This window comes from Mesocricetus auratus, unplaced genomic scaffold, assembly GCF_017639785.1.
Source record: "Mesocricetus auratus isolate SY011 unplaced genomic scaffold, BCM_Maur_2.0 Super-Scaffold_6723, whole genome shotgun sequence".
NCBI lineage: Eukaryota > Metazoa > Chordata > Mammalia > Rodentia > Cricetidae > Mesocricetus > Mesocricetus auratus.
The window spans coordinates 10,208,750-10,230,927 of record NW_024429183.1 but is presented as its reverse complement, the minus strand read 5'-3'; the positions used below and the strand labels follow the sequence as shown (position 1 = coordinate 10,230,927).

Genomic DNA, 22,178 nt, shown 5'->3' with positions numbered 1-22,178 from the left:
GCATTTTTCATTGTTTCTGCTTTCATTAAAGCTGAAGATACTCCTTAATATCCCACGGATTTAATATCTGCTTGATATGTTCACATGATGAGTATTGACCTAATTTCTAATGTTGGAAAAATTATCAATCTCTTTTAACACATTATACAATTTGTCATAATTAAATAATTTCCTCTGAAGGATTTAGTTTCAAAAGATGTATTAATATTTTTATGCTCCAACATGTGCATTTGAAAAGTGTCTGCAGTAATTGGGTGTAATGTTTTTGTAACTATAAATTAACTAAATTTGGATATTGTTGTTCACATATTCTGTATCCTTATTTATCTATTTATTTATATTTATTTACCTATCTACTTATTTTTGCCTACCAGTTCTGACCGTTTTTACTAAGCACACAATGTTGAAATCTACACCTATCCTCATGAACTATTTCTCTTTTGAGTTGGTTCGGTCCACAGAATCTCTCCTTGCCAGTGGGGAGGGCTCGTGCAGCCGGCACATACCAGCCCTAAGCTGCCTGCCTTTGCTTCCCAGTGCCCCTGCCCGCACAGGCTGGCGAGGTCCGAACTCCCAAAAGTAGAGTCCCGCCTCTTGCTTCAGCATCCTAGTCCCATAGGCTGACTGGACTGCGGGCGACGTTCTGATTGGAAGGAGCGACTGTCCGTCAAGCATACGCCCCGCCCCACAACCGCCCTGCGTCTCTTGTTGAATAAAGGACAGTGAAGTTGTCCCAGTTCTGAGAGAGCGAGCTCATTGGTTGGGCATGCTCTCGTTCCAGTCAAGACAGGCACAGGCCCAAGGTTTCGGTTAGAAACAGAGAGATGTCAGTCAAGGAATGGCATTTACCAATTAGCGCACAGTATTTGCAGAGGCGCTGCCGGAATGGGGAGGAGCATAAGGGAAGGGCTACTCTTGATTGGGTGAAAGGAACCAGGCTCCGCCCTCTTGACCCAGCGTGCAAGCTGCGCCCTCTCCAGCCCTGGGTACAAGAAGTGAGCCGCTCTCACCACACTACTTCACAACCGAGCCTGGGAGAGGGTCGCTCAACGATTCCATAGAGTTCCGTCGGAGTCCTGTGCCGCCTCTACGGTGAGGGAACGCAGCGTGCGACGACCATCGGTGCTGAGGGGAGTAAATACCGCTGTGAGACCGGAAGTGCCTCGGGAGGCGTCGCTTCCGGAAGTGTGGCATATCCTCACCACACCAGGAAGTGTGGTGCCGCGGCGGCTCCTGCTGTCCACCCAGTTGGATGTGGGCTTGAAACAGGTGTTAATGTATCGTTGTTTGCGGAGGCTCATCGGAGCGTCACCCTTCCGAAAGTGCCGGAGGGTGCAAGTATTTTATCATGTTTTTGAATGTCGCGTCCTGTCGAAAACTGTAGGGGAAGCAGCACTAGGAATGTTTCCAGGTGGCCTGTGGCTCCCTAAAGGCTTTTAAGAAGTTTTCTGTTGCTGCCCATCACCCTCGATTCCCCTTTTCCCCAGGGATGTGCAGATGGAGGCCGGAGAAGATAGTGCTGTCCCAGCCCCCGGGGATGTGGAGGACTTGGTGGACACGCAGTTGCCCATTGAGGAGGCTGGAGACAGTGAAGGGGGTCACTCGAGCACGCCGGATCCCGGAGATGGGGACCCGGAGGACACAGGTATAGCTCCCCTCAACGGAGTCTTGGAAGCAGTCCCGGGGGTTGTCATTGCTAACTCAAGGGGAAAGAGATCGACGGGAGACCAGTGGGCAGCCTTTGGGGCCCCCAGGAAGTAGCTTGAGGCATAGCTCGGTCAGTAGTTGGTCACAGACTTGCTGATGTAATTGAAATCATTGAGAAGTGACAAAGAAGCCAGTGGGTGTCAACTGTTGTCTGGGAGGGGCAAGATGTAGCCATATCATGAGGGGTCAATGGTAGGAAGATGGACTGTGCTAATTTATCCAAAATAGTCCCATTTTGACACTGGAGTTCCCACATCTCGGTACACCCTTCTGTTGTAGGGAAATCAGAATATACTTGACCTGAGCTTAGATCCTTAAACAATCAAGAAGGGTGTGGTTGGGTTCAAAAAGGGTTATCTTGACAGGTAATGGGAATTGAAACAAGTTACTTGGGTACTTGGAAACATTGGATTGCCCGTGCACAGTTAAGAAAATATGAAAACACTGGATGTAAGAAAATTAGGTGAGGTTGCAAATAGATGGTTGTCATTGCATGTCTCAGACCTCAGTGGCAGTGAGAATGGATATGTGTCGAGGGAAGCAAGGGGCTTCATTATGGATTTAAAATGATAATCTTGGGGGAAAACAGTGAATATCACAAAAGCCTTATGTGTTAGTAATGGTTAATGGTGGCCATTGGTGGAGTGGAGAGACATGGAGCTGTCATGTAAGGTTATTGAAGATGAAAGTGTTGGTGGCATTAATATGTACTTGTTGGGTTGTTGATGTAGCAGTATAAGTAAATAGGGGAGTGGTTGAAGGTTAAGGGAGTCCTGAAGATCTGGATGTCAGTGGCTGTTAATGGCCACTGTAACGGGAGAAATGAGGATCATCACTGGGAGTATGGTTAACCAAGAGAGTCAGTGGGCATCACTGGAGATCAGTGGATGAGGCCAAAGAAGGATTAGGGGAGTCAGTGGGCGTGTTTTAATGGTGGCCACCGAGGGGTAAGTACACATCAGGAGAAGAAATAAGGGGTCAGAGAAGTTAATGGAGATAATAGTTGTTTGGAGAGTGGGGTGCTTTGAAGACTGAAAGGACAGAAAGGAGGGGCCAGGGAGCAGCAGTGAGGACATGTTGGATTATTTGTGCTTTAGGGTGGGGCTCATTGAAACCTTAGCATTAGTGGACTTAGGTAGAACTTCCCAGCCATTGTCAGCCATTGTTCACTGAATAGCTAGGGAGATATATGGAGATCCTTGTCAGCATGCTTGGGTCCCTGGGAGTCAGGGGACTGGTAAGGATTTGATAGATTGTTGGGAGTTAGTGGGAGATGAGCCACTCAGGGCTCCCTTTCAGGATCCAAGGCCAAGGACCAGTCACCCAGCCTCCTGTCACCTGGGCCTCAGGCTGAGGCCCCATCAAGCACTTGTGAGCCCTGGAAAACCGCAGCTTCAGACGGCAATCCTGGAGAACCTGAGGGTAGCTCTGAGGGCCAAGGAGAGGACCCCAGTGATGGGGACCCCAGTGACGGGGACCCCAGTGACGAGGACTGGCGCAGCCAACGGAAGCACGTGTTTGTGCTGAGTGAGGCAGGCAAGCCCATCTACTCACGGTATGGTAGTGTGGAGGCACTGTCTGCCACCATGGGTGTGATGACAGCGCTCGTGTCCTTCGTACAGAGTGCAGGAGACGCCATCCGAGCCATCTATGCTGGTGAGTGAAGAGAAAGGGGGGCCTGCTGGGGGCTGGGGGTTAGAGTCTGTGTAACTACCCTCAGTAGATTGTCTGCCGGCCTACATGAGTCTGTCTAGCCACCAGAAGTGAGAGTGACTGGAGGTCCATCTCTTTGGGTTTCATCCGAGTGGTTGACAGTATACCACCTAGTTGTCTGGGAGTGAGGAGGCGTGCTGTGTGACCTGGCTTTGCATCACCCTGGTCCCATGCTGCCTGTCTAAATTACCTGATTCCTCCACAGCCCACATAACTTTACATATGTCCCAATACCCCTAGCTTGTCCTTGCCCTAATTTTGGTGCTGGTAGAGTAAGAGTGCAGGCTCAGTGCTGTGTGTGCTGGAGAGTGTTTGGGAAAGGTGTCCCATCTGACCCCCTGGCTCATTCCTGGTCTGCCTCTGCCCCTGCCCACTCTTCCTTCCCCTAGAGGACCACAAGCTGGTGTTCCTGCAGCAGGGTCCACTCCTGCTGGTGGCTGTGTCCCGGACTCCTCAATCAGCAGCACAGCTACGGGGTGAGCTGCTCGCAGTGCACGCACAAATTGTGAGCACACTAACACGTGCAAGCGTGGCCCGCATCTTCGCACATAAGCAGAACTATGACCTACGTCGTCTGCTGGCTGGCTCCGAGCGCACACTGGACAGGCTCCTGGACAGTGTGGAGCAAGACCCAGGTGCCCTGCTTCTGGGTGCTGTGCGCTGCGTGCCTCTGGCCCGTCCACTACGGGACGCCTTGGGTACACTACTGCGGCGCTGTACAGCCCCAGGGCTGGCCCTGTCAGTGCTGGCTGTTGGTGGCCGACTGATAACAGCAGCCCAGGAGAGGAATGTGCTGGCTGAGTGCCGGCTGGACCCAGCTGATCTTCAGTTACTGCTTGACTGGGTGGGTGCACCAGCCTTTGCAACAGGTGAGGCATGGGCACCTGTGTGCCTGCCTCGCTTCAACCCAGATGGTTTCTTCTATGCCTACGTGGCCCGCCTGGATTCCATGCCTGTCTGCCTGCTGCTGCTTGGTACCAACCGTGAAGCCTTCCATGCCATGGCTGCCTGCCGGCGCTTGGTTGAAGATGGGATGCACAACCTTGGTGCCCTGCGTACTCTTGGGGAGGCTGCCAGCTTTTCTAATGGACCAGCGGCCAATGCCCCTGCCTACAGTGTGCACGCTGTGGGAGCACCCGGCCTCCGGCATTTCCTCTATAAGCCACTGGACATCCCTGACCAACACCGCCAGCTGCCACAGTTTACCAGGTGGGCCCAGACTCCACAGGCGATTCAAGACACATCTAACCAGGACTGTCAGCATCTTGTACACATGAGTTAGGAGAGATAGCCAGCCATGCGCTAGAAAGGGGGAACAGTTCTCTGTCCTAGTGGGGAAAAGGCTCTCCTTCCTAGTTTAATGGAGGCAACTTGGCTTACAACGCTGGAAAGCCTCTAGTCTACTGTGGGAGGCTGAGCCCTATAACCTAATTGCAGTCTCTAGACTGCAAGGGGAGGCAGGCCCTTGACTCACAGTGCCACTGCCTCCCTCTGTTGCAGTCCTGAGCTGGAGGCCCCATACAGCAGAGAGGAGGAGCGACAGCGACTGTCGGACTTGTATCACCGCCTGCATGCTCGCCTCCATAGCACCTCCCGGCCCCTGCGCCTCATTTACCACGTGGCTGAGAAGGAGACACTGCTGGCCTGGGTGAGTTGGTCAGGCTGTCAGTAAATTCGTTTCCTCCTGCAAGCCTGCTTTGCCTGTGATTAACCCTTTAGCTTTAGCACCCCCCATAGGCACACTGGAACTTGGCCAGGCTTTGCCTTTACCTGTACCACTCTGGGTACACATGTCTTAAATTACTGAAGGATTTCTCACTGTCTGCAACGCTACCTTAGCCTGCCATTCCTTTGCTTTCCCCCATGAGCAGCCAGGACAGGGTCTTGGACTTTCAAGGATCCCATCTGCAGCTATCAGTGTGCTTGCCAATTCCCTGTCTACCGGTGTAGAGTCCCTGGCTCTCCTTGACCATGGCTGGTTCAGGACCACTCCATACCCTCTACCTGGAGCGACCTTCCTGTGGGACCATAAAGATCCCACAGCTACCGAGGGAGGCTGGAACCTTCCCCACCGGGTTCTTTAAATAGCAGTACATATTAGTATGGATCCAGCATTGTTCTAGGCTAGGATTTTTGTTGTTTTTAATTTTGGAGTTGGAAGTGGCAAAGTTAGTATAAAGGATTACCACAGAAAAACTTTTCACTCACTTTCTGCAAAGGTAAACTTTCACAAAACTCTAGTGGTGTGCCATAGCAGGAAGTTAACACTGCTCTGACATAGAATCAATCCAGGCGTTGTTAGCATTCTGCCAGTTGTCTGTTGATGTCAACTTACTGGTCCAAAACCCAGCCCAGGATCACATGGTGGGTCTGTTTTTTTATGTACCCTGTTCTCATTTGTTCTGGAAAGGCTCCCCAAGCTTTGTTTCCTTGTGGCCTTGGCACTTTCAAAGGACATCGGTAAGCTTGCCTGTTGAGTGTCCCTTGGCTCGGGTCTTTCTCTTGCTGAACCATGATCAGAGTCGTGCAGCAAGTGGCGTGAGCCAGTTTCCGCACTGTTTCAAGGGCATGCCATGCAGGCTTGGTTCACTTAGTTAAGTTGGAACCTGTCACATTTCTGCTACAGAGTTAGTGTCCACCCTTTGTATTCAGCAAGCACCTGTGGCAGCTATGGCCCATGCAGTTGTAGTTTCAGAATCCTCCTCCTCCCTTTCATTTTACTATGCCTCCATGATCTGAACTCACTAGGTGTTTGCTGGCGGGGGTTGGTGGGGGAGGTTCTAACCGCCATACTTTTTACATTTATAGTTGGGACGTTGTATAAAAACAAACTTCTTATTGGGTTTTTTAGGTTAAAAATTACATTTATTTAGTTAGCATGTATGTTATGCTCGCACACATGTGTTGAGTATAGAGGCCAGTAGACAGCTTGTGGGAATCTGTAACTCTCCTACCAGGTTGTTAGGCTTTGTGATTAAGTAAGTGCCTTCATCCACTGAGCCATCTCACTGGCCCCAAATTTTATATTTTATGTGAATATGACCTCATGAGATTTCTGTTGAATTTGGTAGTCCAAAATATTTTCTAGCATATATGGCAGTTATTTCTGACTTAGCCAGTGACTCCCTGGCAGCCTGGTCCGTCATGAGCACAGCTTGCTAACTTTACTTACCATATCCTTCCCAGACTCAGCCATTTTACCTAGGAGCCTCTTACCATCTTTTTCTAAAGAATTGACATTTTAAAACCAGGATGTAGCCGGGCGTTGGTGGTGCACGCCTTTAATCCCAGCACTTGGGAGGCGGAGGCAGGCGGATCTCTGTAAGTTCGAGACCAGCCTGGACTACCAAGCGAGTTCCAGGACAGCCTCCAAAGCCACAGAGAAACCCTGTCTCGAAAAACCAAAAAAAAAAAAAAAAAAAAAAAAAAAACCCAGGATGTAGTAGGTCTAGGTTTTTACGTCAGGTGGTTGGGGGAAGGCTTGCTGAAAAGATGGCTTGGCGATGAAGAGAGGGTGGTGCACTGCTTGGGTGCCTGGGGGAGGATCTGCCTATGCATAGAGAAAGGAGAAAGCACTGCAGATCTGAGGCAAGACTGAGGCTCGCTGTGTTTGAGAGACAGCAAACAAAGGCCAAAGTTCTGGGGCAGAGACAGAACACCAGGGAGAGCATGGGAAGTGGCACAGGAAAGGACTGGTGACCTCTGGGGCCAGGTCTCGGGTTGGTGTGAGGCTCGAGTTATACAAGGCTATGGATGATGAAAACACGGGCAGGAGCACAGAACAGACTTGTATGTAATGACTGCTCACTGAATATTGAGTGCTGTTTGTTGATGGTACCGTTCTCTATTCCATAGATAAGCAAACTGAGAAACATACACACACACACACACACACACACACACACACACACACACACTCAGTCAGAATGACCCAGTTGAAGCACTGACCCAGCTGGCCTGTCTGCCCTTGACAGGATAATCCCAGATTGCCTGTCTTAGCACAGCAAGTCATACCCAATTGCTGCCAATCATGTCCCCAAGCTTCAGGAGCACACGATTGCTCGTGGCTAGCCCTAGCCTATCTGACTGTCTCCTTCCCATCTCCCCAGGTGACCTCCAAATTTGAGCTCTATACTTGCCTGAGCCCCCTCGTGACCAAGGCGGGCGCCATCTTAGTAGTGACGAAGCTCCTGCGCTGGGTGAGGAAGGAAGAGGACCGCCTTTTCATCCGTTACCCACCCAAGTATTCCACACCGCCCTCCACCTCGGTGGAGCAGGCCCCCAACAATGGCTTGTTCACTGGACTCTGAATGACTGCTGGAGTGACCACATTTGGCGTTTAAATTCTGTCTCCACTCTGGAAATGTGGGTAGAAGTCTGTGTGGGGCTGGTCCCCATTTCCGTGGGCAGGTGGGCAAGATCTCAGGGTTTGCCCACAAACGGGAGAACAGCAGCTAGGGGGCACAGGGTGCTCTCTGAGCCCCCTCACGCCCCTCCCTCCACTTCTAGGAAAGTCGAAAGCTCCTCTGCGCTCTGCCTCACCTCCTTAACTAACAATGCTACCGCACCCTCCGTCATTAGCCGGCCCCTCCAAACCTCTTCTAAGCAGCACAGGTTACCACCATGTCCATCTTCCAAGCAGACCTGAGCCTGGGCTGAGGCTGTCCTCAGGGTAGGGGTGGGTAACCCACAAGGGCTCTAGAATTTGGAATGCAGGGCTAGCCTGTGCTTGAAACCGGCCTAGGAATGTTTAAAGAAAACTACAGAAAGGGCCTAAGGTTGAATCTCACAAGTCATTCCTCTGTCCTTCATGCCCCCCTTTTTTTTCTCTCTCCATTATTTTTCCCTACTTAAAAAAAAAAAAACAAAAAACATCCACCAATGTAACACATGCCACGTGACTTCACCCAACGACAGGATGCAGCTTTGTGAAGATACCCTTAGCCTCTAAGGCTCCTACCCAAGAGAAAGAACTTCCTTTAGGCCCCTTTAGTGGAGATCTATGAACAGACAGGGCTTGGAACTCTTAAGCTGCTACTCAGCACAAATATGTTTGATCTGGACGCAGGCCGCTTGCAGCAGCAACCTAAAGAACCCTTAAAGAACTTGTACGCACAACCCTCCTCAGCTGCCCACTACCCTGCTTCCAGCCTAGTTTAGCGATAGGGCCCTGTGGTTGGGCGCATGCGTGCTAACTATCGGTTGCATGTTCTGCGCTTGCTCAGAGCAGATACCTGTGCCGCCCCACCCCCTGGTTTCCTGCAAGGTCTGTAGCAGCACGTGCTGCTCTTCCCTGCCACTGTTTTTCCACTCTTCTGTGGCACATGCGCAGATGCCCCACATTGGGAAACTGCGGAGCTGGAGCGTTTGATGGCAGAGTGGCTGGGAGCTGAGGAGACTGACGACACCAGAGGTAGTGAGGGCCCACAGGGTGGAAGGGAGAGAGGCTTTGGCCCATGGTAATAATCAAGAGTAATTTTTTTAGAAAAAAAATGTTTTTAGCCTACTGAAAATTTTAACTTCCACACAGTGGAAATAAATAATATGCGTGTTCTCATCACCTAGGTTAACTTGCCAACTTTATTGACCTTATTAAATACTTAAATAGTTCATTTGAGGACCTATTACCAAGCAAATCAGGAAGGGATAGTGGTATGCTCACAAAAACTGCCCTGCCGATGTCATTTCACAGCTAGCTTAGATGGTTTACTACAGAGATTTTTTTTCAAGGATTTTGAGAGTGGTTTTCTACACTGTTTTCAAATTTGTTTTGACTCAAATGATGACAACTTCTCCCCTCACTGGGGGCCTAGAAACTACTGGAAATTGCAGTTCATTCAAAAGAAAGTATTTCTCATGGGAAATCAACTGGACGAGCATTTTTGTTTTAATTATAGAAAATTCCCGAACATTCCAAGGTAGAGAAAATATCATGATGAGTGACCCCAACCCTACCTCGACGGGTAATCAAATTCTGTCTGTACCCATCTCCCGATCCTGGCTCCTGCGTGCCAGGCCTGTCACTACAAGACCAAACACGGGAGGTGACACCTTGCCAGACCTGTCTATTCAGATTCCAAAGCAATGGGTGTGGCCTTCAAGAGCAAGACCTGCAGTTTCCCTGGGCACCTGAAACATCTTCTTGGTGCTTGGTACACAGTAATATTTTTTTTCTTTCTGTTTTTAAGTGGATGAATAAGTAATCATTTAAGCAGGATTTGTCTTAAATTGTAGCCACAGATTGGGTGCCAGTTTTCAAAGAATAAAAATCAGACAGCAACATGCCGCACTTTATTAAGCATTTGATGCAGTACCACAGAGATTTGAAAACTTAACATCAACCTTTCAGATTCCTCAAGAGTTAAGAAGTGAGGGACTTGGCTGGCACTGCAGGAAGCTGAAAGGCGTATCAGGTTGTGTTTCTCAGCCACTGACTTGTGCTTAGGGGCATAATACTTAGCACCAGTGGCATCCAGGTGGGGTGGGGTGCTTATGCTTTACATGCTCGTCCACATCTGTAACCTCCATGCTGGGTAATAACAGGAGATTGACTAAGCAAACATGAACAAAGGACAGTCAGTGGTGACTTACTGACAGAGATACAGGAAGTGGTCACATAAATGACCAAAGCTAGGGATAGCCTTGCAGATTGTAGACTTTTTTTTTAAATAAAGAGAAACATTTTTAGTTGGTATAATTGTTTATTTTATAAAAGATGGGCCCGAGAAGTTTTATTTTTGTTAGTGAATAGTTGGGATTGAAACAAGAAAGGGAGGGGGTTGTCAAGAATAGCTACTTGAAAAGAGAGGTAAGCCCACTTTGATAACTGGTGAAGGGCCTTGGATTTAGGGGAGGGGAGCAAAATGGAGGCCTTTTGTGACTCATTTTTTATTTATCTCTTAGAGAAATAGGTAGTAATATGTAATTTAAAATATGAGAGGAAAAGGGAAAGTTGAGCAGCACCTGAGGATTATACATTGGACCAATGTTAACTCCAGATTTTAATGGCTATTTTGCAGTTACTTGGAGTCTCTGTATATAGGAAATATGCACTGGAATATTAAGTATTAATGGGTCATACTATTTACAACTTACAGTTGAAAAACACTCAAACATGGAGGACCTGATAGAGTACCATAGCCTATTTCTACGACTTTTGTGTACATCTGAAATAATTTCAAAATAAAATGTTAAAAGGGGACTTATCTTCCATGGGCTCTTTTTTTTTTTTCTAGCAAGGAAGTTTTTTGTTGTTTTAAGTTCACAGACATAGTAGATTTTAAGTTTTTAGATTTGAAAATTTTGTTATCACATGGGTGCTTGAAAGGGGTCATCAGTTAAGAGCACTGACTGCTCTTGCAGAGGACCAGGTTCCATCCCCAGCATTCACACAGTGGCTCACAGCTGCCTGAAATTCCTGTTCTAGGGGATCTGATGCTCTCTTCTGACCTCTACATGTGGTGATCAGACATACATGCTGGACAAAACACTCAAACAAGTAAAAGTAAATAAATATAAATTTTTAAAAAACGGTTCTTATCACTCACCAGGACTAGCAGTTAAAAGGCAGAGAGAGGCAAACCATGGATGGAGCGTTTGCAGAAGTATTTGCAAAGGCCTGCTGGAGAACACACAGTCTATTGACAGTACATTACATATGGTCTGAGCATTGGAGACACTACAGATGATTGCCAGTCATACTGGGTGTGATTATAATAGCAGAAGAAGCAAATATGGGTGCATGTTAACAGTCCTAGCTCCTGGGCCATGTGTGTCAGGGTTCATCATGGCATTGTCACACTCTGAAAGTTTTCATAAAATGTTAAGCAATCACCTTTCTCCATTCTGAACTTTTTTTCTTTGAAAAATAATGAAAATTATTTTAAATAATAAAAATATCTCAGAAGGAGATATACCAACTTATGAGAGATGATTGTATCATGGTAATGAGATTCAGGGCCAAAGACAAGGGGACATTCTATTTATTCAATGATTTAGATGTTTACAATGTTATTTGGGTGTTAAATTTTTTTTAAGTAAGTGACACATGAAATGTATTTTTTTTTCTGAAAAGTGAAAATATAGTCACTGAGCTGCTGACAGTGGTTAATTCTGAGAAAGGGATGTTGGTAAAATGAGACTTAAACTTTTTTTTACTTATATTTCATGTTTATGTGTGTTGGGGGGGTATGTACATGTGAACACAGGTGCCAGAGAAGACCAGAAGAGGGTTAGCTCCCCTGCAGCTGGAGTTAAGTGGGCTCTGAGGTGGATGCTGGGCACTGAACGTGGGTCCTCTGCCCTTGTCACCTCTCAGCCATCTCTCCATCTCACAGACTTTTGATGCCATGTTCTATGCATGTCAACATAATTTCAAAAATTAAAGTGCAAAGACAATGGAAGCATAAGCACACATTGGATGGGTACTAGGTAAAAGTGCTGGAGACATAGCATGTGTGAGGCTCCCAGTTTGATGTACAGCATCCCCCGGATTAGTCAGTCGAAGTAAAAGTGTGACCCCTTCCCTGTCTAGGATCCATCAAAACCTCAAAGTATAATGCGTTATACATTTGTGTGGAAGTTGCAGAATAAAAAAATAAATGTTCCGGGCGGTGGTGGTGCACGCCTTTAATCCCAGCACTCGGGAGGCAGAGGCAGGGGGATCTCTGTGAGTTTGAGGCCGGGCTGGACCGACAGCCTCCGAAACAATACAGAGAAACCCTGTCTCATAAAAACCAAAAAATAAAAAATAAATGCAAAGAAGTGACCTTATTTGAAGAGAGAATGCTCCAGTTTTATTTCTGTTGCTGTGACAAACTATTCTAATAAAAAGCAACTTAGGGGAGAGAGGATTCATTTAGCTTACAGTTCCATCACAACAGGGAAGTCAGGGCAGGCACTCACTCAAGCAGCTAGTTATACCACAGATCCACAGCTAAGAGCAGAGTGGAACCTATGCAGCCATCTGCCTTCTTCCGCCTGGCTCTCAGCCAATCTTTTCCTCTTTTTCAGGACCCCTTGTTGAATGAAGCCTTTTCCTTGCCAGCCGCTTTGGTTTTTCCCCACCAGTTGCCTGGGCTCTGCCACGTTGTAGTCCCCAAATAATACACAAGACACTGTATTAATTATGAAGCTGTTGGCCGTTTGCTTGATTTCTTACTGTCTATCTCTGACTTAAATATTCACTCCATAATTGTTAATCTAAGTATTTCTCTTACCGGAGAAAGGGTCCGGACTTCTTACCCCTATGGCAGCTACATCGTGACTCTCTGTGTTTCTCCTTCCCAGAGTCCTCCTGGACTCCTAGTCCCACCTATCTTGCTTTCCTATTGGCCAACAGTGCTTTATTGACATACACAGGATCTCCCCATCAACCCCTAACTCAGGGAATAGTACCACAATGGCTGGACCCTCCTGCATTAATTAACAGTAAAGACAGTCCTCTAGCAACATACCCACAGGCTAATCTGATCTAGGTAATTCTTCAACTGAGGCTTTCTTCTCCAGTGATTCTAGGTTGTGGCAAGTTGTTAATTAAAACTGTCAGGGCAGGAGAGAAGGCTCAATGGTTAAGAGGACTTGGCTGCTTTTTGACATGACCCAGGTTGGATTCCCATCACCCACAGGGCATCTCACAACCTCCTATAACTCCAATTAGGGAATCTGACTCCCTTTTTGACCTCTGGGCACCAGAAATGTAGTGCACAAACATACATGTTTATCCTCACACATCAAAACAAAACAAAATACAAAGAAATCAGCATATAGGATCTATACAGATAAAACTACTTAAGATGAGGCCATACTGGCTCAGGATGGACCATATTCAGTGGTAAATATCCTTACAAGAGAAAGGAAATATGGAAAACAGTTATACACAGTATGGCATGCGATGACAGACACAGAAGGAAGACCTACTATAGAGCACTTGGTCCTGGCAGCTGAGGAAAGGAAAGCGTGATCATGGCACCATTTATGGCTTCGAAGGTGACACCCTACAGACAACAGTAAGAGACTGTTCTGAAATTATGGCATATGTACAATGGAAGAGTACACAGTCATCAAAAAGAAGAAACTGATTACCAGTATACCTTGTCAAGTGAAAAATAGAAGATCTGTGACATCCTGTACGACATAGTGTCCTGCTGTGGAGAAAGGATATTTGCCTGTATGTCAATCAACATCTTGGATCCCTAAATGACTTCTAAGGAGAGGGACTGGGGAACTTGGGGACTGAGGCTAAGGAACGTTCTTTACTGTTGTGGAGGAGCACTTTCTGCCTGTGGTCTCTGCTTATAAGCTGTTTATCTTCTGTGTCCAGTTTTCTATGGAAAGCAGGTCACTGGAATTTGAGCTTTTATCATCGATCTCAAGAATTTATGGCATTCTTCCTAGGATTGTTTGTTTGTTTGTTTGGATTTTTAAAGTAATATGGGCACATCTGTAGAATCATGCATCATGAAATATGCATTTGCTTGAATCAGGAACCAAGTAAGTTCAGCCCATTGTACTTCGTTGATATAGACTACAGGTCATTCTTTCTCTTTTTAATTTCTTCTGTCCATTCAAACTCATGTTTGAAAACATTTACAATATTAACAGAAGTCAGTCTTAGAGATCAACGTTCATGTTTTTAGATCTAAATATTGGATATTAAAAGGACACTCAATGTAATTATGTTCAAAAATATTCAGCCCCAAACTTCCAAATATTTGGTCTTAAGATCTTTACACCCCAGAGTTGACTGTTAAGTTCTTTGGCTTCAAGGAAGAACATGCTGTTAATTTTACTGATGGGAATATCTCTTAATGCTGGTGGCTCTCCCATTGTTCTATAATTGTATGAATAGAGTTGAGTGGAGAGGTACTTACACTAATTCCAAGTAAGAGTACATAACCAGTTACAGTGGTAACAAGGCAGGAGATAGGTTATGTAATTGCTCAATATTTTAGAGAAAGTTATGCAATTGCTCAATATTTTTGAGGCCAAGAGGTTAAACCTTAGGAGTTTAACCAAGACTCAGGAATGAAAGCCCACACAAGATAAATGGTGAAACCAAACTAAGAGTTTAAGAGAAGAACAAAGCCACAAGTCACCTTTTCTGGCAAGGACAGCAGTGAATTTCCCACCATCTTCCTTGTGCCTGTAAACAGTCAGAGGGGAGGGTAGAGAAGGAGAGGGGTGGGCAAGATTAGGCCAAACAGAGGACCCTGGGTCCTGCCCTTTGCTGAGGGGCTCTGTCCCTGTCCCAAGTGAGGCCTGAGAAATGTGGGTACAAGTCTTTCTTAATGTAGGGTTTCCCCCAGTTCTCCATAGTGCTGGTGTGTGTGTGTGTGTGTGTGTGTGTGTGTGTGTGTGTGTGTGTTGATTCCTAGTCTTTATAATATTGAGTAGTTTCTCAATAGCATCATTAGCATGTTCACCTGTTCTTTGTATGTATTCTGGATTAGTACTAAAAATGTCAAAATTTTGGTGTAATTCCATGTTTTAGTGGGGTCTTTGTTATTTTTTTATTTATTGTTTTACATTCGGACCACAGTTTTCCCTCCCTCCTCTACTCCCAGTTCCTTCCCCCACTTCCCCTCTTCCCTCCCCTCCATCCATTCCTCCTCCATTTCTATTCAGAAAAGGGCAGGCATCCCATGGATGTCAACAAAACATGGCGTATCAGGGTGAGGTAGGACTAAGCACCCTGGTGGGATCTTGGCTTTTATAAACAGTGTTTCAGCTGCACATGAAGAGTTTCCTCACACCCACTTCTTTCTGCCTAAATTTGTTAAGAGCTGGGGAGATGGTTCAGTGGGTCAAGCACTTGCTACACAAGTGTGAGGACCTGAGTTCAAATCCCACACCCAGTATAGCAGTAAGAGGCTGAACCTCAACATGGGGTGAATAGAGATGAGGGTTTCAGACAAGTTGATTTCCAGACTTGGGCTGGCCGGCCAGTTCAGCTGACATGGCCAGCCTCATGTACAGTGAGAGACTGTGTCACAAAACATACAGTGGAATGTGACACAGAAGTTGGCTTCTGGCATATACATTTGGCAACAACAAATGAGCCTCACGTAGAGGTACTTACACATATGTACAGCAACATACACGCACAAGTTAAGTAAATGTGTATTAGCAGCATAGGTGTCATGTTTAGACCCATCAATTCATTAGAATTTAAAATTATGGCTATAATTAATTTTAAAGAAATCAGTATGTAATATATCTTCCCTATTACATGGATTAGAACTTCATGATTACTTTCAACAGCAGCAGAGTCAAGAATGCATTCTCCTCACCCTGAGTTTGACTAAGGTGGGTTCTGGAGTATCTTTTGTCCTCTTGTGGAGAAGCTGATTCATCCAGTATACACTGTGATTCATAGATGCAGAGAACAGGGCTCCCCAGGTGCCCGCTGTGGTGGAAACCTGACCCTCAGCCCAGCCTTGGCTGTAGCCCAGGATCCTCGCTGTTGTTCTACCAGGCTCTGTGTCTTTCCTGGCTCTACCCTTTCTCCTACTGGTCCTGTAATTCTGATCTTCCTCTCTACAGGGCAGGCCACGTCTTTGAGTAAGACTGAAGACTTGCTGGAGATGGTGAAAAAGCTGCAGAAAGGTCAGGTGTCCTGTGTCTGAGTCCTGAATTTTGAGTCAGGCAAACAGGATTAGAATCTAAAACCTCAACTCACAACTCTGGAAAATCATCCTATTGCGCGTACTTATTCTTACTCACTTTTATTCTTTCAGCCAAAAATGAAGTCCAAAATTCAAAATCTTTAAGAGAATGGAAAATCCTCTACTCTCTCTCTCTCTCTCTCTCTCTCTCTCTCTCTCTCTCTCTCTCTCTCTCTCTCTCTCACTGACTCCTTGCATCAGCCCATTCTTTACATCTTTACATCCATCCATCCATCATCCAACCATATGTCTGCTTATTCATTTTCCTGACCCACAGACAAGCAACAGTATTTGTTTGTTTGTTTATTAGTTCTGCAGCTTGAATACAGGACCCCTGTATAACTGAGCTACTTTCCCATAGCAGCAGTTTTTAAATGATCAAGTGTCATCTAGGGATTCTTTTAAAATAAGCACCATTCATTCCTTGTTCTTTTTAAGCCCACAAATTGCAAAGGACAATCTTGCAATTGGCATTTTTGCTCAGAAGGAACCTAGGAGCCAGTATGTACTGAGTATTCATTTAAGGGCTGGAGCAAATACTGTATTTGAAGAAAGACCTCCTGACCTACCAACCCATTCTCAGCTTCAACTGTTGTATCCACTGATTTGCTTCAAACAAAAGGGAGCCTTCTCTTTTCCAGCTCCCTCCCTAGCTCACAAAGTTCATTGCAGCTGATACCTGGATTAAAACTTAGTATGGAAGCTGCAGGACTAGAGGTGTGCAGTGACCCACCCTGACTGTCTACAGTGAAATAAAGCCTCTGGACCGCAGAGAGTTGCAGTCAGCACCCTGGAGGACAGTTACTCTTCTAGAAGTGCCTAGAAAGGGAATCTGTCATCTTGATAAGTCCAGAGCTAAGCTTATGAGCCCCAGATAGTTTTAGGGGTTGGCAGCGAGACCCAGCAAGAGTAGAGCACCTTTGTATCCCAATGCCTGTGACTCATCTTCAATCCAGAGCATGAGAAAGTAGAAGGAAGGCTTCTCCCTGTAGAGATGGAAAATGGGCTGTGAGGTCAAAAGTAACTCTTTAAAAGGACACTGAGAACTTGCAAGGTACCACCTGTCACTAGAAAGCCCTGCCGCTTTCATGACAGCTAGGGACCAGGAAGGCAGGAATGGCAGGCAGTCTGTTATGCCCCTTTGAAGAGTGTGGGGCCTATGGTAGGGCTCCACCAGCTTCCACCACTCAGTTGCATCTGTAAGTCTACACTGTGGTCCTGCAGGACCCCCCCCCCCCGCTTTCACTGCTCCTCCTCACTTGCTTACCCATTCTCTGTGGCTTTGGATGTGGGTCCCACCCACTCCCACTTGTTCCCTCTTTCTGGGGTAGCTCCCACTCCATACACCCCTCCCAACAGTGTACAGGGCCTGTTTCTCTCCCTTTATTTGGGATCTTTCCATATCTCAAGAAGCACCAATACCCATCGGTTCTTTAACACCCCACCTTGTGTCATCTTTGTAACTGGTACTGCCACCAGATTGAGTTACAGCCATCTCCCCTACCCAGAATGGGAGTCCCACAAGGACTTGTTACAGATCCCAACACAAAGCTGGTGCTCCAGAATAGCCCGTGGATGTTAGCAGAAGAAATGAAATACCAGATCGCAGGCCTCCTCCCGCTGCCTGGGACAGCCAAGCATCTGTGTCTTCTGGCTCAGTTTGCCTTCTTTCTTCAGAGGGAAGCCTGGAACCCCAGATTGAAGACCTGATTCACCGAATTAATGAACTGCAGCAAGGTAAATTTGGGAACCTAGACTGGCTAGTTGGCACCAGCAGGAAGGAGCCTGGACTGTGAGTGCTTCCCACCCAGGCTGTCTGAAAAAGAGTAAGCCATGCAGCAAGCTGCAAAAAAACAGCACTGCTACGCTCACACAGTACCTTCTTCCTTTCTCTGTCCAGCAAAGAAGGGATCCAGTGAGGAATTGGGAGAGGCTCAAGCACTCCAGGAGGCCATGCATCAGGAACTAGATTCATGTGAGTGGGGCCCAAAGAGGGATCCGGGGATGCCTGGACCACTGCTGGCATTTCCAAACATAACTGGGTGTTCACCCAGGCTGTGCGCTCCCTGGCAGTCCTGAGTCCACATAATTCAGATTGCCCACAGTATCTTGTTATCTTTCAGTTTACAGCTCATTTGGTCCTGAAACACCCATTTTGATAATTTCATCTAAGAAACAGAATCCTACCCTCTCTCCACCCCTGTTTCTCCCTCCGCCATCTGCATTTGCTTAATTTCTTTCTTCGGAGCCTCTGTTTCTACCTGGCATGGTATTTGCTTCTTTAATAGTTCAGTCTTCCTTCCATCATGAACTTGCACCTCTGTTGGCACTTACAGAGGACATGGATGGAGGAGGGGGGAGAAGTAATTGGGAGAGGGGTGGGGTGAAGAAATCGGGTGGCCCGTGTGGGAGATGGTTACGAGGGTAGGAAGAAGATGCCTCACTTCTCCCCTATCTTTGTGATTTTCGCCTACTGGATGAAATTGCAATGGGCTTATAGGATGTAGCCTCCAGGGGCTAAAAGTGTCACCATGTTTTCCAGTGAATGCAGAGAAGGCACACCTAGAGGAGGTCCTGTGCAAAAAGCAAGGTATTCATCATTCTTTATCCTTCTGTTGCTTCACAAATTCCAACCCCCGAGCAGCCAACAGGAGTCCCACTGAAAGCTATTTCATGGGGCTTCTCTCAACTCTTGCCCCTGGCTACTCTTGTAGAGGATGCACCCACATCCTGTCCATTGTCCAAGATCATATCACCCCCACCCTCACCCCAGAACTCTGCCTAACCTTGTTCCCCAAGGTTCCTCATCTGACTGTCGTGTCTGCTTTCTCCACAGAGGCTCTGATGACTCTCCTGAAGCACTGCCAAGAGACGGAAAGTGAGACTCAGTGGTAAGGGTCCTTCCCAGCTCTGCCCCAGCTTGAGGAGGAGGGAGCAAGAGCTAGTATAGTGAGTTATGGATACACACTCCTCATTTCCTTTCTATAACACAAAGCATCAGGGCAGGATAGTTCCCTAATCTTTAAGTGGTGGTGATAGGATAAATTCAACAGTTTGACCAACTGCACCCTCATACAGATTTCTTGGGAACAAGATGGACAGGGCTGTGGTCCCCCAGAGGGATCCATAATGGATCACATGTAACAAAAGGAAGAGAGGCATTCTTGGAGACAGTGGGGGCTCAGGTAGAGTTTGAGGGCAAATGATCTTTCCCTTCTCAGGAAGCATATAGTCCCTTTGTCAGGATTCAGACCAAGGAAGCTGGGGTGATTCCTAAGCCTGGGGGGCAGCTAAGTAGGAGGGGAGTACAGCTTGCATGAAGAAAAGGTGGTGAAGAGAGGAGGCTTTTACAGACCCCTGAAGGGAAGCACTGTGTGGGACCAGAAGGTTTGAGCAGGAGGCACCCCCGACCTGACTGGCTGAGTGGGTCCTAGCCACAGCTTTTCAAGGCTGGGCATCTGTCCACAGGTTGAATGCTACAGAGCAGCTGGAGGATCTGACAAATCAGCGCAAGGACCTCTGGGAGTTCCGGGTAAGCTGTGATGTCCCTTCCAACCTCCACTGTTCCCAGGGCTTTCGTGTGTCTGTGGATGGTCTGGTCCCCAGCTCAGGCCCAGCACCCTGAGAGAGACCCTGACTCCTCTCTTCCTGTCATCTTTGCCCCCACAGCTGGCTGCTTTTCACGGCCCCTCACTTCCATGCCTAGCATCCTTTTGCTGACTGTTGTCATGGCTTTTGTGGATTTTGTGTTTCCTCAAAGTGGCCCATGGGAACCTTGAGAAACCTTCGTTCAGCCAGCTGCAGTTGGGAGCATCAGGCGGCATTCCTGGCAGGGAGAGTCAGAGATACACCCAAAGGCCCTTTCTACCTCAAGCTTCTTAGGGGCAAGGGAATGCATGTCTGTGGTCCAGTGAAGAAAGCAAAGTAGATAGATCCCGTAAGCCTGGGGCACCGTCTCTCGCCTGTTGGCATCTGACCACATATGATGAGCACCTGAGTGAAGAAGAAAAGTGTGCATTCTTGAGAAAGGCTGAACTTCTGGGACATTCAAGGAACAGCAAGTGGGGAGTAGGGGTCAGAAGAGTTGTAAGAAATAGATTCTGAGAAGTATGAGGGGACGTTGGGGTGCAGTGAGTCTGTAGCCACAGCACAAACTGCAGAGTTAAAAACTGAGTGAATGGACCTAGGGTAAGGAAGGAATTCGTCAAAAGTTCCCAGAGGGATGGGTTGGAGGTGTAGTCAGGACAGTGGGTCAGAGAGACGGGCATTCATCCTTGCAGGTGCTGCAGCAGCGACTGACCCAGGAGATCAGCACAATGGAGCACAGCAAAGATCAGCTGCTGATGGAGAGTGAGGCTGGGCAGTGATGGGCAGTGGGGCACATGGCCTCGGGAACCCGCCTTGATGTCCTGCCACTGCCCGCAGGGACTCTACTGTATGCCCGGCTGCAGGAAGTGGAGAGGCGGCTGCAGATGGCCAGGGAGGCCCAGAACTCCCCAGGGAACTGTGGGTAAGAGGAGGGGTATGCCCCTCTACCTGGCTCTCAGATCTTCAGGCCTCCATCTTGACTCTTCCTTCCTGATGCCCTGGGCAATTGCTCGTTTTCTTTTCTCTCTTTTTCTCATAGGCTGAAGATAGAGCTGGAGAAATTTCAGGGGCAGTCACAGAGCATCCCAGAAACCCAGAATGACAGGAGAGAGGTAGGCATCTAGTGAACAGAAACAGAAACTAGAAAGAAGTTAAGTGCATGCCCTCCGAGGTCCTCTGAAAGGGGGGAACAGAGGAGTCCAGGCATCTCCAGTACTCTGACATGCTGAGGGACCCACCAGAATCTGGCAGGTGCAGACAGGAGGGTGTCTGAATAAGAGTGTCCAAGATTCTGGGTGTCAGCAATCTGCTCCTGCTACCCTTAGGCTAGCCAAGAGGAGCAGCATCATTTGGAGGCATCAGGAGAGCTGCCAGGGACAGGGATGCCTGCTAGCCCACAAGGACCCACCAGTGCTCACATCTCTTCAAGGCCTACCAAGAAATAAAGATGATTCCTGGAGTCCACTGAGTCTGTACATATGACATTGCTGGAAGTCAGAGGCCTCAGCCATGTGGTGAGCAGGTGTCCAGGGCATCTCTGGGTGGAACATCAGCTGAACTTCACTCATTAGCCATAGGCATACAGAAGATACTCAATAGATGCTCTGGAGCAGCGCAGTGAATAAGCCTCAGATGATGACCACACACAGGGTTAAGAAGCGTTTACTCATCAACAGACAACCAGGCAGATAATCCTTGCGGTCCAGACCTCCAGGCCAACATCTTCTCCGAGCAAGGCTTCATCTGGAGTTGCCCAGGGCACTGGGTCTCCTGGGGGCTTTGGTAGTCACCACAGGCCTGTTAATATATATCAGAGCCGAGGTAGAAAGAAACAACTGTGAAGGGTGGGAGAGGTTCTGGTGGAGGCTGGTCAAGGAAGTGCTCAGCCCCAGCCTGAGCAGCCACGGGACAGGATGGGGCTGGGAGAGTGGGTTTCCTTAGAAGCCAGGCAGGGATATACTAGTTACATTTTGTTGCTGTGATGAAACACCGTGACAAAAACAATTTACAGAAGAAACGGATTATTTGTGCTTACCATTCCAGAGGACTAGAGTCCATAACAGCAGGGGCAGAGTTTCAGCAGGCGGCTTGATCAGGAAGCTGAGAGATCACATTCCCACCCACGTGCAGGAAACCAAGCACAAACTAGAAATGTGACCAGATCATGCACTCTCAAAGCCAACCACCCGTGACATGCTTCCTCCAGCAAGGCTGCAGTACCTGAAAGTCTGTAACCTTCCAAACAGTGCCTCTAAGTAGGGACCACAGGTCCAAATACATCAGCCTATGGGGGCGGGGGCATTCTCATTCAAGTCATCCCAGGGCATAATGTGCCTCTCTTCAGAGATGGGGCGCTTTAGTGAAAAGAACCTAGGACCTGACTGTCTCCCCTGCAACCCCAGCTCTGTTGTACACAAGCTCTCGGCTTTGAGCCAATAACTTCCCTCTGTCTCAATTTCCTCATCTGTAAAACACAGCTATTGTGTGGAGGACCTAGGCCTTCAG

At 47.6% G+C, this 22,178-nt stretch overlaps 2 protein-coding genes, 1 long non-coding RNA gene and 1 pseudogene across 5 annotated transcripts in view; 2 read left to right on the top strand and 2 right to left on the bottom strand.

Moving 5' to 3' along the window:
- LOC121136301 overlaps positions 1-1,106 on the bottom strand; it is a 57,212-nt gene extending 56,106 nt beyond the window's left edge. Inside the window, exon 1 of the long non-coding RNA XR_005873444.1 lies at positions 1,011-1,106. This is a non-coding gene — a long non-coding RNA (uncharacterized LOC121136301). The remainder of the gene's footprint in view (positions 1-1,010) is intronic.
- On the top strand, positions 914-10,621 carry Mon1b (MON1 homolog B, secretory trafficking associated). 2 transcript variants are annotated; one of them, XM_040736525.1, is made up of 6 exons: positions 914-1,092; positions 1,488-1,645; positions 3,007-3,363; positions 3,810-4,629; positions 4,921-5,068; positions 7,530-10,621. In XM_040736525.1, the coding sequence occupies exons 2-6, from the start codon at positions 1,498-1,500 to the stop codon at positions 7,728-7,730; spliced, it is 1,674 nt and encodes a 557-aa protein (XP_040592459.1). In that variant the 5' UTR covers positions 914-1,092; positions 1,488-1,497; the 3' UTR covers positions 7,731-10,621. The 2 variants fall into 2 exon arrangements, with proteins under 2 accessions (XP_040592459.1, XP_040592456.1); XM_040736522.1 differs by having other exon boundaries at positions 924-1,645.
- Positions 8,754-21,132, top strand: Syce1l (synaptonemal complex central element protein 1 like). 2 transcript variants are annotated; one of them, XM_040736532.1, is made up of 11 exons: positions 8,754-8,833; positions 15,964-16,026; positions 17,763-17,822; positions 17,986-18,060; positions 18,628-18,675; positions 18,922-18,976; positions 19,554-19,617; positions 20,366-20,435; positions 20,511-20,595; positions 20,713-20,785; positions 20,999-21,132. In XM_040736532.1, exons 1-11 carry the CDS (start codon positions 8,791-8,793, stop codon positions 21,116-21,118), a joined length of 756 nt encoding a protein of 251 aa, XP_040592466.1. In that variant the 5' UTR covers positions 8,754-8,790; the 3' UTR covers positions 21,119-21,132. The 2 variants fall into 2 exon arrangements, with proteins under 2 accessions (XP_040592466.1, XP_040592469.1); XM_040736535.1 differs by lacking the exon at positions 15,964-16,026 and having other exon boundaries at positions 8,761-8,833.
- On the bottom strand, positions 12,669-21,047 carry LOC121136298 (annotated as a pseudogene).
- Positions 21,133-22,178: the final 1,046 nt, after the last annotated feature.